The 14,012-nt window shown below is 37.4% G+C and overlaps 1 protein-coding gene across 2 annotated transcripts in view; it reads left to right on the top strand.

The window, feature by feature from the left end:
• The window catches only part of atad2b (ATPase family AAA domain containing 2B), an 80,242-nt gene that overhangs the window by 54,414 nt on the left and 11,816 nt on the right, over nucleotides 1–14,012 (top strand). For both annotated transcript variants that reach the window (XM_079584639.1, XM_079584638.1), the window contains exons 25-26: nucleotides 8,219–8,794; nucleotides 9,266–9,396. In XM_079584639.1, the coding sequence (XP_079440765.1) occupies nucleotides 8,219–8,794; nucleotides 9,266–9,396 (707 nt within the window). The remainder of the gene's footprint in view (nucleotides 1–8,218; nucleotides 8,795–9,265; nucleotides 9,397–14,012) is intronic.

Below are 14,012 nucleotides of genomic sequence, written 5' to 3'. Positions count from 1 at the left end.
TGGCGTTTTTTAGTATAAATAGTGAGTTGTGCTTTCACACTGATTCCAAAAGGAAAACATGCACTTCAAATACCTGGATGATGCTCTTAATTGTTGGACACTTCATGCACTCAACTGTCACAGCTTTTCTTACGGGGCTATCGGACTGGATGACACAATATCCTTATACATTTCACACTATATGGTAGAGTATGTAGTGCATAGAATAAGTGCATTGTGTATGGTATGTCATTTCGGACTCAACTACTGTTAACTGTTATGGGGTAGAATTTTCTGGAGTCATATAGTAATTCAATTAAATGTTCTGTGTATATGAATAGATTAGCATTGCATACACAGTTGCAGTTAATAGTAGAATTATGTGCAATGGAATTACTACTTTGTATTGCATATACTATTTCAAATTAAAAAAAATCATTCATTTGAAATGTAAGTGACTGTTAACAATGAATATCGTTTTGATACAAATTTGCTATTTATTTGTTGCCCTATATTTAAATGGCAAATTGTTTGAAGCTTAATGAGGACAGCAAAATTGTATTACTCACTTGTAAGATGCCACTTTTGCAAGATGAACATTTTTACATTAGAATACAACAATAAAATGTAAGTAAATGTTTTTTATATATTTTTTTATAGAAACGTATGGATTCTCAATATATCGTTGTCATTGGTTGCGGCTGAAATCTGCATTTAAAAAACAACTATTCTGTCAGCTGATATTGTATATTGAATTGTGTCTGACAATTTAAAATGTAGATTGTCATCTAGTATAATAATCTAGATTAACTAAAATCTAATATCCCTTTTTAGTAGTGGTTTAGATTTATCATATCACCCATTTTATAATTTGTCTATAACATTACAATAATTGTTACCGCATCCCTAAATGTGTTTTTCACTACGATAAAGTGGCATCACGTGCACATCACAAGAATTTGTGGTTATTTGCTAATGAAATAGCATTGATTTGATCAAATAATTGTTACAGCTCTCTTCCTGAATCAGCGTTTTTTGGAACTTGATTTCAATAAATGGTCTGGATGGACTGGGCACATCAACCATTTATTTCAAGCAAGAAAAATCCCAAGTCTTTTAAATGATAAGATCTCATGGAAAAGTATGTTGGCCTTTAGAGTAAATCTCCATCTGTATCTTCAGGCAAGGTTTTTAGCATAGTGTGTGTTGAGCCTCTGTAAAGTAATTTTCAACTTTTTTTTTTTTCCATTCATTGCATTCACCTGTTCAGTAGCTTATAGCAGAGAGCGATGTTTTCTCACTGTTGCATCATGGAAGTAATCATTGAAAAACGTGTCCCTACAAGGCGGACCTAAAAGTGACTGCTGTATTGTTTGCATGCTATCGCACAGTTTAATAAATGGAAGATAAGGTGGTGTTTTGGCAGGTACTGGTGGGGGGTGCACGGCTAAATATTCCTGGCGCCGCATTAAATATGCATGCAGTGGCAGTTTTAATTATTACAAAGTGCTGAGCTATTCCAAGAAGAGCATTTCCTCCACATACACACACACAACACACACACACTTTTATATCAACCGTCTGGGACTGTGTGTTCATGCTTCAACAATTCTCATGCATTATTTAAAAGTGGGAAGACTGGGGAATGACAACTTTTCCCTGCCCAGTTCTGGGCTCCTCTCAGGTAATGACCACAGTATCCACTTGGCACTTGGACACTGCTGACCTCTGACCTCTCTCTTGCTTTTCATTTAATGGCGAAAGGTACATCCGTGAATTCCTGGGGTGTGTTTGCAGCTTTCTTATTTTCAGATCACCAATAGCTAATTAAAATTAAATGATAATAACTTAATTATTTATTGAAAATATAGATATTCACAACATATCTATAAACTCGCTATCCAAAAACATTGTAGTGTGATGTACAATTTTTATTTTATTTTGACATAGATAGATGGATGGATGGATGGATGGATAGATAGATACATCGATATATATATATATGCAAATATAAATGCTGTCTGAGAAATGTCTTAAAGGATAATTCCGGTATTTAACACCTTGAGTCTATATTGTAGTTTGTTTTGGATGAACAAGAGTGGTGGACAACATTTTTTTGACAATGGTTCCTCTCTCAAGTTTTTGACTATAAAAGAATTGGCCATGGACCCATTTAACATGGGAGTCAATGTGCATGTCCGAAAATGTCATTAAAACAACCTTTAACATTATTTTTCAAAACTGTGCAACTCACTGAGTGATTAGTGATGTTAGTTGATGTTCCAGAAACAAAAAGTGTTGCGAAATACAGTTTCTGTCGTGTTTTATTCGTCATTTTGTAAAATCCCATTGTTGAAAAAATAGTTCCACTATAGCAAAATAAACGGATTGGAATCATATATTGCGACGATATATTGTTTATAATCATCAACGAACACCACTAACCACTCGGTGAGTTTAACAGTTTTGTAAACGAACATCATTGGCTGTTTTAATGACATTTTCGGACATGCACATTGACTCCAATGTTAAATGGGTCCATGGCCAATTCTTTTATAGTCAAAAACTCCATTGTTTTTGACTATACCATTGTCAAAAAAAATTTGTCCACCACTCTTGTTCATCCAAAACAAACTACAATATAGACTCAAGGTCTTAAATACCGGAATTATCCTTTAACGTTACTTTTGGCTGATGTTTATATGAAAGTTACTTTTTTTTTTATATATATTTTCATTTCCCCTGAAATAGCTGCAAAGGTCACCTGTACGTGGCCGAGAGAGCTGAGCTATCCATGAGTAATCACTATGTTTAGAAAGGTGACATTTATAAATGAAATCTATATAGCAGACACACAGAGATGATGAAAAAGCGCTGCCTCTGATATTTTAGGGGTTACATTAAGGAGCGTAAACACGCACGCAAACTTATACTATTTTGCAAACTGTTTGTTTTTTTTCATCTCCCCCGGCTCTCTTTTTCTCCTTTTCATTATTCTCTCTCTCTCTCTCTCTCTCTCTCTCTCTCTCTCTCTCTCTCTCTCTCTCTCTCTCTCTCTCTCTCTCTCTCTCTCTCTCTCTCTCTCTCTCTCTCTCTCTCTCTCTCTTTTTTTTCTTCACTTTCTCTCTCTCTCTCTCTCTCTCTCTCTCTCTCTCTCTCTCTCTCTCTCTCTCTCTCTCTCTCTCTCTCTCTCTCTCTCGCACACACTCACATCTCTCCGTTTCCTGTGCTGTTCGGTTTATTCTGGGCCTTGGAACAACACCCCTACCATTCACAAACACAGCGGAGGCAGTGAAAAGAAAGTTCTCCCCGGCGAGCTTTTTCTCTCCATCCTCCTCGTTAGTTTTTTTTTTCTGGTCTGTTGTTTCTGAAGCAGATGCTGTAGTTAAGATCCATCAGTCCACATGTGAATGACAGAAGCTTCTCCTCCATCCAGCTCAGCATCCCTCAGTATCACCGTGACCTGAGCCTCATCAGCTGACCTCAGCACCAGAAAATAACCCTGTCTAGTTGAGTTATTCTGCCCAGCTGGACTTAAGTCTGGAATTTTTACATGAAAATTTTCAGAGTAGAGACACATAAAAAGCTTCTCTATAAACTCACTATCCAAAAACCCTACAGTGCAGTGTACACTTTTCAGATGGTAGATTTTTATTATTACAGTATATTGTTTTATTTGATTATTTGTCTTACATGGGTTATTTTTCATGTATTGATTTATTTTGAGTTTGAGTGAAGATTATTTTTTTAAACTTCAGAAATTAAGCAACAACTTTGCTCTGTCTGAACTGTTTGTTCAGAATAATATTTTGTTTCATTCGTTTATTCACATCAATTAAGCATGTACTCTGTTGCTTTAGAAACAAAGAAACACGTCCACATTTCTATAATAGCGCGAGACACCCCATCGTTCAAATCGTCTGCTGCCGTGAGAGAAAAACAAACAAAAAGCATTTCAAGGTTTAAACATTAAAGACTGTAGCTTTATCATAATCCTCAAGCTAGTCTTCTATCTACCTGGTCGACATGAAAAGCAGTGTTAGGCTGATGTGAGGAAATATCAGAAGCAGATAAGCTGGGGTTTTATGACTTTGACTGAAGTTTTAATAATACAGATACCCTTATTGCATTGCATTGCATTTCTCTAACAGTGAAACCCAAGGGTTGTGATACACAGTCCTTGATGCCACAGCCTGTTTTCATTCCTTGTCAAGCTTTGACTTTTATATGGCTGGAAATCTTCTGCCTTTGGATCTGATTTCAAAACCAGAAGGCAAAGTACTGATAATCGTTGCTACTTATTATTAATATTATTATTTATTTAGCTTTTTTCTTTATTGCTTTTGAGGCAATATTGAGTTTAGGTTTTATGCTTAGCATTTTATTAAACATAAAAATGTGTAATGTTACCATCTTAAAAATCTGCTTTACTCTCTTTTAATGCAGCTTTTGACGATGATCTGGCCTCAATCACGCTGTTGTCAGCGTTTTGCAGCAGATGCAATCTGGACTCATCAATATGTCCTCCAGCAGTACAAGTTTTCTATTTTCCCCTATCAATCAGTCCAAGCAGCCTTTGTAGTGCTGTTCAATCATATAAGCCCAGTATTCTGGTTGAACACACACAAATACATTGAGCCTTTGTGGACTTAATTACGCATCATTAGGGCCTGATGCACTGCATGGGTCTCTTTAGAGCGAGTCACGGCTATTGTGTACTGTGATTTGGCCGAAATGTCAAATTAGGTCTTGTGTGGCCAAAAAAAAAAAAAAAAAAAAAAGGCAAAACAGCAAGCCAGAAGAAATGAGCTTTTTGTGTAAATTGCTACATGCACCTTTCTACCATCCGGTTGTTAAATCTGGGGCTCATCATTTTCACTTCATTTGCTGTGCATGTGTATTCACAGTCAGTTGTCACACACATGTATGTCAATCTGGACTGATACTGTTGCTGTCGATGCTAAATTCAGATGCAGTTTATGGCCTGTTACATAAATGCATATGTCTTGATGGACACAACAGGTATAAAACATTGATAAGTGTCTTGGTGGGTAGTAGCCTTCATGTTCTCTAAAATGTTGCGTGATGGTGATGCAGCTGCTTGTTGCCTAATACCACCTGCATTTATGAAATGGATTAAAGGTTCAAAAGGTCCAGTGTGGAATGTCTGCACAGTTGGAAATTGCAAAATTGCACCAAATTGCAAAATGTATGGGTTTCAGACAGATTTCTAAAACACAGTCTTTTATTTCCAACCCTTTTTGACCGGTTTACCCCAAAGCCACATCATTAAGATTTGATCATTATATATTAAGGCAGAAATTTTGACTCATTTTATGCTGTCATTGTGTAAACGTGTATGTTATTTTAGTCACTTTATTTTATTTTAGGTTTGTTATTTTTTTAACTAACCTAACAACATAACATAAAGCCAAGTGACTAACCTAACATAACTGGTTGCACTTTATTTTACAGTATGTGTTCTTGCTCACACTTACAGTGTACTTATCTAAGAGTATAGTGGGTCATATAAAGTAACTACAGGTGTTAAGGTTAGATTTAGGCTTAGGTTCAGGGTTAGTACCTAGTTGTTACCCAGTTAATATAATTACTGTAATAAGTACATACTGTAGTATGTACATGGAGAACAATAGAAAAAGTGTCGAGCCAGCAGAATAGCTCATATCGGGTATGTTCACACTGACAGTTTTTGGGATTGACAACCACATTTACTTTCAGGTGTGAGTCTCGAAATGTCCCGTTCAAACAGCAAATTACAGTAGCATCTCGAATACTGTCTGTACTGTATGAACGTGCAACTGGAGTCAAGCCTGTATTCTTTTACCAGTATCCGTAGAGACAGTGGTCAAACCAAGTATTATCAAATATGGCAAAGTCCATAAAACTGAAAATTCGTACAACTTTTGATACGACAAGAGTCTAATCGAGCCACAAATTCATGTCAAATCTGAATTTACCGACAAAAGCTTTTATATCTGGGTGGAGAGCGGAGCATTTGAGTCCTCTGACTCCTTTGAGAACAGTGACTGAATCTAAAACCTTCAGATGACACACAGCTCATATCTCCGTTGCTGTTACTGAAAGTTAAACCACTCATGAAAACCCACAACATCGCTCGCACTGTATGACGTGACAACTAGTTGTCCAGTCCGGTTCCGTCCACACAGCACGGGTTTTCCAAGAATGCGGTTGTGTGTCATGAAAATGTACGGGTGTGAGTTCATATATGGAATGCGGTTGTCAATCGCATGCATTACTGAACTGTGTATTAACATAACTGTATTAAGGACTCAAATACAGGACTGACAACCGTATTCCGTAGAGTGTCATCCACACAAATTACACACATTTTGGTTCCTTTCATTCAAAATGGTGAAAAAAAATTACATGAATAATCATTATTTTTTTCTGTTAATTAAGTCAACAAATCCACAATCTGCATACCACTTGAGGTACACGTTGAGAATTTCAGACAATGTTACTGCAGAAGATAGAGACAGTAAAGTCTATTGACTATTGAAAGAACTATTGAAAGAATGAATTGAAAAAAATTAAACTATTGAAAGAAAAACTATTGAACTCGAGACCTGTTACCCCAGAGTAGTCCTGTGGATCCACAGAGGAATGTGTGGAATGAAGCCTGTTAAAATTTTACAGCATCAGACCTTTAGCCTCTTCACCCTGAAGTTTTTACTACATTTTTGGAATTGGAAAAGCGTCCCCCCCCCCTCCATTTTTCACTCACTCTTCTCTCTCTCTATCCATATGTTTGCAATCTCCAAGGTCCTTCTCTTTCTCTCTCATACACTTGCTTGTTCCCTCTCTCTCCCACACCTCACTCGATCACTCTGATTACATCCGAAGGGAGAAGCAAGTGTTTTGCAATCAACCTCTCCGTTTAAAAAAAAAAAAAAAAAAACCTGTTGTATTTAGAACAGGAGGGGTGGTGTGGGAATCCATTATTTTGAGTGGAGTGTGACTACTCAGTTACTGAAAGCCCAATAGGAAACACCAGCAGCCGGAGGAGGAAAATTAGCCCAATCCTTTTGGGCTCTGATATATGGTTCACATCTGGGCTGCCGTCCATTGTTTTCAATTACAACTTTAAGCATGGCCTCCTGCGTGCTGAGCAATGCTCCCCCTCCGTTTTTTTTTTCCATAGCCCCCTTTCTCTCCCTCTCCGACCAATTACACAGTGGACAGGTGTCGTGTAGTGCTAACAGATTGGCCCACCCGCCTCTGTCTATTTTTCTCGCCGTGCTTCTGGAGCGCTCAGCATAAGCTCTCCAGTGACGGTCATGACAACACTCCTTTTTTTCCCTCTCTCTCTCTCTCTCTCTCTCTCTCTCTCTCTCTCTCTCTCTCTCTCTCTCTCTCTCTCGTTGTCATCTGAGTGAATATGAGACATGAGGGTGAGAAGTTCATCATGCAGTCAGTCATGTCTAATGAACAGTTAGACCCGCTTCCAACACCCGTGATTTTGACAGGGATTTTGCATGTAATTAGGGAACGAGAATCACGAGGTGAATGTAAGTTATTAAAATGCAAGACCCTGCACAGCTCTCAAGATTTCCAAGTGTATATGCTGTACAGTATGTTGAATTTGATATCACAAATCTTCTGTAATTTTTTTTATAATATTCCTGTGGGCCTTAATCAGAGTAAATTAGATGCCACATTTAAAGAGATCACTAAATCAATTTTAGTTCATGTCTGTTAGCTTTTATTTTATATCTAATAAATATAATTATTTATATATAATAGTTTTTACTCCAATATATGTGTATATTTGTTCAATCTAAATGTGCAGAAACGGTAGACCTTAACCAGAGTAGATGCCATATTTAAAGGCCTTTGCTTTTTATTTTATTTCTATTTTCTTTCTATTCTATTTTCTTGTTTTAAATGTATAAGTATATAATGTATTTAATTTATTTTTCGTTTTTATAAATTTAAATGTGCATTATTGTGGACACTAGATGCTTTATGCAGTTTCCAATTATATCAACATTCAAAATATATATATATTTGGAGTCACAAATAAAGGAAATTGAAATATGTTTCTAATTTACATTTAATAAAAGACTTGCAATATACCCCCAAAACTAGCCTAACATAGTTCCATATTTCCGATTTGTTCATTTATTTGCAGAATGAATGCATGCATTTCATGTTTGCTGTCTTAGTTGACTTAAAACAAATCTTTATTTTTCTTCAGATAACATAAAGCGAAAATTGCGACGGCGACCGATTTGGGGGCGGGGCATCATCAGGAAGAAAAAGAGCTATAAAAAGGAGGAAGCAGAAGAAGACGACGAACCAGATGAGGAAGAGGGAGTGGATGACTCTGCTGCAATGGCGCAAGGTGACGCCTGTCTCACTCAGGACGAGTCGTCCTGTGACGCAATGGAGCTCCATCCTGAGAAACAACCACTCCAGGCCAATGGACACATCCTCTCCACAGAGGAGGAAAACTCGTGTGAGCCGACGGCCAATCAGGACCCTCAGGGCGAAGAGGAGGCCATCGAGACTCCCTCGGAGGAAGCTAGCGTTAAGGAGCCATCAGAGGTCCCGACGGTCCCCGCTCCACAGGAGTGTGTGAATGGAAATGAATCTATGGACAGTGTGTATAGTGAAGCTCTAGATAAAGAAATGGAGGTAGACTCTATTAAAATAGATGCATTTGAAGAGAAACCAGCAGAGCATAAAGAACCTTCTGCCCCAGAATGCAATGCAGAGGAGAATGTGGCAGCAGCGGAGGAAACAGCGTCTGATGGCGACCATGAAAAAGAAGGTATGGCGCGTTAGATTTTGCAAATGCCAAAGTACTAGTTAAGCAAATTATATTACATATTTTCCTATATTTAAAATGTTTATACAGTCAGTTTAGAGATTTTAAAATGCATAGAACACTGCGATAAACATAGTTATATGTAATTAAGCGTTATTAAATAAATAACTGCCCAAAATAACACTTTAGTCTTAACAGATGTCCATAAAAGATGCAGGACGATGAAAATTCCAAGTATTGAAAGTCAACTGTACGGTTAATCACAGTTTGGAGAAAAATACTCTGTACTTGGACTTCAAAACACCATCTGTTTGTGAGCGTTTTCCTGCCGAGAGTTAAATACACCAACAGAAACACCCTGAGGACTCGCCTCTTCTTAGACGGCTACAGACATGCTTTTCCTTCACCAGGTGTTGTGCGTTTCTCGTGTGCTCAGGTTTTTTTCCACAGTGTGACTTTGCTTTATTTTTATAGGTTCATCAAAAGGGAAGAAACATGTCAAAGGTCCATCCGAACCCGAGACTGAGGAGCTGGCTGTCAGACTCGAGGAGGCTGTGCAACTTCCACCACCTCCTGCTCTCGTGGTTGACCACCAGCGGTTTGAGGTGAGATGGAAATTAATATTTTTTATTTCAGCAATGAAAACTGCTGCCCTTTAGGTATTCTTAAGAAATTCTAAAATGTCTTTTAATCATTTTTTTATTCAATTGTAATGATTTTTTTTCACCTCTGAAACCAATATCATAACCTCTATCAAATTATTGAAGTTAATGGGTTGGAAATGCGTTTTTCTGGTGTCTTCAGTGATTGTTCTGAGGTAACGTACATAAGCACATCCCATAAGCTCTCTGTGCGCATTAGCATTACTGTAGTGTATTGCTGTAATGCACTGATCTCAGAAGGAGGGAAATCACTCCAATCATCAACTCATTTTTGGAAAAAGTCATCAGTGTGGAGACTGCTTCATCATCATCATCATTAGACAATTTTGGAAGTGTTCATTCACTCTCATTCGCTAAGTCATTCATTTCCATTTAATTATTTGCCATCAAGTTCATCAAATTAGGGCAGCAATCTTCGATTTTGTTTCTCTTCTTACAAGCACATTGAGCTTTAGTTCCAATCTGGAAAGCAACAACAAGTTCATATTCCTGAATGGGTTGCTGCGTCCCAATTCAACTGCTTATAGTACATACTTTTGAGTGTGTAGCAGAAGAGTTGGCAAGCTTTGGGACATACCAATTCATCATAATTGCGCTTTTGACTGCTCTGTCGCTTAGTTATGTGCATCTTGTCACTGTTTAAACTGCCCTGTCAGTCATCTTGTCACAGTTAAAAACCTCCACATTCAATTTCATTTAATTTCCTACTTTATCTGAGAGAAATGTAGAAGCCCGTTGATCTGCCACTCTTGGGTCTTTCATGCGGAGAACTCTCCTCGTGTTTGCATAATGATGCATTTAAAAGTTAATTACCAAACGTACCTTTATAAAAAGTTCACAATGTGGATTTTTTGGTGAAATTGAAAATGGTGACAATTATTTTAATATCATAAAAACCCATATTTAAACCAAAAAAAAATATTTGGAAAATGGAAATCTTTTATTGAAATAAAATTACTCATATCGTGATATTTTGGTCATATCGCCCACCCCTAGGTTACACTGTAAAAAAATATTTCATGATTTATCATCACTTTTTATCTTTTGTCAAATCAACTTCGATAACTAATGTGTGAAGATAACATATTATTTTGAGTTTGTGTTTATTAAACCATTCTTCTTCATTGTATTAACTCAAATTTTTTATTACAATGAACTCAAAATTTTAAGACAACAAGGTAACTTGCTTTTTTTAAGTTAAACCAATTTTTTTTTTACATTGTAGATAGTGATTTTAATCTCAAGTCAAACCTCTACTTAACCGTCAGTCTTGAGCATCCGCCATGTTTTTAGTTTTTTAACAATTTTTATTCCCTCGTCCCTTCGAGTCTAACCGGAAATAGAAGACTATCTGGGTATCTTTGGAATGCTCATTTCAGCATTATTATATTTTTGTATATTACAGTATACAGTATACTTTTTGACGTGGTATACAATATGGTATAAACATTTTTATGTAGTATGCCATTTACTCTGTCATTCAGTACACTGTAGTGTTGATTAATTCAATTAGTCGCATTTAATTACCCCGTTGGAATTAAATAATGCTATAATTAAAATAAAATAAAACCGTTTTAAACATCCTTCTATTTTGACAGTCTGATCAAATAATGAATTAAAGGGCTATTACAAAACGTTTTAATATGCCATTCATCACGCTTAAAATGGCAGATCAAATAGCTTTGCATTTTGAGGTACAGTATTCCTTGACTTAATATGCTGCACATCCTGTTTACTAAATAGTGAGTGAAATATGTGTGAGACTTACACTTTCAAAACAGCAAATGGCAGGCGTGCTGAGTTTTCTTCTCACCAGTTCCAAAGTGCCAACTGTAGTGCTCAGACTGGTGACCGCAGCATCTGAAGAAGAAACCGTGCAGTCGGCTCTATCGCATGACGACACGCAACACACCCCACCGCCACATCATCTATCACACCAGCATCATGAAACTCCCCACCCCTGAGGACTCCTTACATGGATCGCCGGCCGCTGGGCTGTGTGAAGCGATGGGGGGCGAAGGCCCGGAAGCACGCGTGGCACTAATCCTCTGGCTTATTTGTTCATTTACCGAGAAAAGGCTGATATCTTTAAGAAACAGATCGTGAAGTGACGGATGCTGTGAATAATTGCTTTTTCATCCCTGGCTTATGGAACAAATTGAATTGCCGTTGAAGTGGGGTGAGAGTTGCCGTTTAAGCAGGTATCTCCTCTTTGGGGTGGCAAAATGCCTGACACATATTAGGAATGAAAAGTGGGCTGTTTTCCTGGGCTTCATTCATATTCATTGACTGGAGATGCGCTCATTACTATTGACATTTTTGCTGCGCAGCACGGCCCTCATACATTTGAAATTAAAGGGCCGTCACCGCAAACTATGAGTTTCATCTTGCCTTGGTATTTTTGTGCATCGCAAGAAGCCAGCATCACATCATGTGTCAGTGTTTGGATGCATAATAATGCTGAATTTAAAGACCACAGAGTTGAAATCCTGGAGATTTGGAAAGGTTGTCTTCTCCCTTGATGACATCCCTGGGTCTTTACCGTGATCATGGCCATATGGCTCCATCGCTCAACAAGAAGAGATGCTTGTCTAAATCTGTCTTTGCCTTGGACACAGTAAAAGGTTGTATCCTCTTGTTTAATGTTTTCTTAAAAGCATGCTTATTATAGCATGTCAAGCTTCATGTCTGCTGTTCTTATGACCAAAGAAAATGGCCTGTTTTCAGTCGAAGATGTTGGGCGAATCTAGCTGGGCGAATCTCACAAAACAAGTCTGGCTCACATTTCACCACAACACCAAAAAGAAGAAATTGTATTATGTTTAAATAAAACGAAGCCTATTTGTTTAGTATTATTTCAATTTAGCACTTTGCATTTTCTCCCCCATTCTAATTTATTATCTTATGTAATATTTGAGTTAAGTGTTTATACGTCATAGTAGTATTTTTATGCTTTTTTTATGCTTTTTTTTTATTTGTATTGGTGTATATAAACAAGTAGAATGTCTAAATGAGCCCAGTATAGTCAATGTGATTAATTTAGCTAAATATGATAATTGGATCTATTTATATTTTCCTGATTTCAGCATTTTTTCATAAAGCGTTTTCAGTCAGTTCTTTCTCCTGCTCTCAGCAGCACTGAATGTTTTAGTGTGAAGAGAGCTAAAATAAATTGTCTCTTGACTAAACTGATGGAAAACACATGCCAGGAAATAGATCTTGCCAACCTGCAACACGTACTTTGCTATGGTTCAGTGCTAGCCAAACATAAACGTGTGCTACGCTAGGGTACAGTTCGCCCAAACTTCAACGTGCTTGTGCATGTATTTGATGGATTTAGCCAAACTTGCCAAGCTGAGAACAGCACTCTATCCAGACGGTTGGAAAAGGTGTTTATAGAACATCTGTCTTAGTATGTGAGAAATTATACTTGTCATCTCTGTTTAGACACAGGAACTATGATGACGAGGCATTACACCATTTATGTGCTAATGAGCAGTGTTGGTTCCATTGTTTTCTGTTGTTTTGATGCATCGTAGTATACAAAAATAGATGCACGGCCATTACAAAGAAACTAAACGTAAATATCATGCCAGTTTGACAATATCTTTGCTTTACTGCTGCTGTCACTGGAGATGTAATTGGTTCTGATCGGCCAAACCCTAACCCTCGTTTTAGAACCAGAGTTACAGATTTGACATTTTGGACAGCACATCAGACTGCATAAGACATTATTACATGTGGCAGTTCAAACCTTAAGTTTGTGTTTTTAAACTTTGTTTGAAATGTGTCACATTAAGCCCAGAGGCAATTGATTTTATGTCGAACCCATCAGTTGCTGTGTCGAGCTGATGACATTTATGCTTTTCGGCTGTATTCAATATTTTTAATGTGTTCATATTTTAGTTTGTGATGTGCATTTTGGTCATTTTGACTACATTTAGATACATTAACCAATGGTGTTTGTCCACACATCTTTTGCAGTCCATTTCGGTCTGTTTCTAACACAAAGCTATAGCTTCAGAGGACTTTGAATACATTGCATAGATAGTTTGGACTGCTTTTATGATGCTTTTTTCTTTTCATTTCTGGGTGAACTATTATTTAAAAGGGGTGATATAATGCCCTTTTCACAAGATGTAAAATAAGTATTTGATGGCCCCGGAGTGTGTATGAAGTTTTAGCTCAAAAATACCCCACAGATATTTTTATATAGCATGTTAAAGTTGTCACTTTTTGAGGGTGAGCAAAAACACAATTTTTGTGTCTGTTCCTTTAAATGCAAATGAGCTGCTGCTCCCGGCACAGGGGGCGGAGCTACAAGAGCTCCTGTCCTTTTACCTCACACACACATGCACTGAAAATGGCAATGTGTATGTTCAAACTGGAGTCAGACAATAATGGAGACACTCAAGAAGAAGTGACAACATGTAGAAGCAACAGGACATTTCTGAATGGTTAGTTGATGAATTTATGTAGCTGAGTTATCTGACTTCTAGTCATTGATTAGCATATTCTGTCATGATAATCTATAAATCGCGTTCCCGGGGGCGGGGTTT

Source organism: Phoxinus phoxinus (genome assembly GCF_949152265.1).
Source record: "Phoxinus phoxinus genome assembly, chromosome: 16".
NCBI classification, from domain to species: domain Eukaryota; kingdom Metazoa; phylum Chordata; class Actinopteri; order Cypriniformes; family Leuciscidae; genus Phoxinus; species Phoxinus phoxinus.
This window is presented reverse-complemented; position numbering and strand designations above follow the sequence as displayed.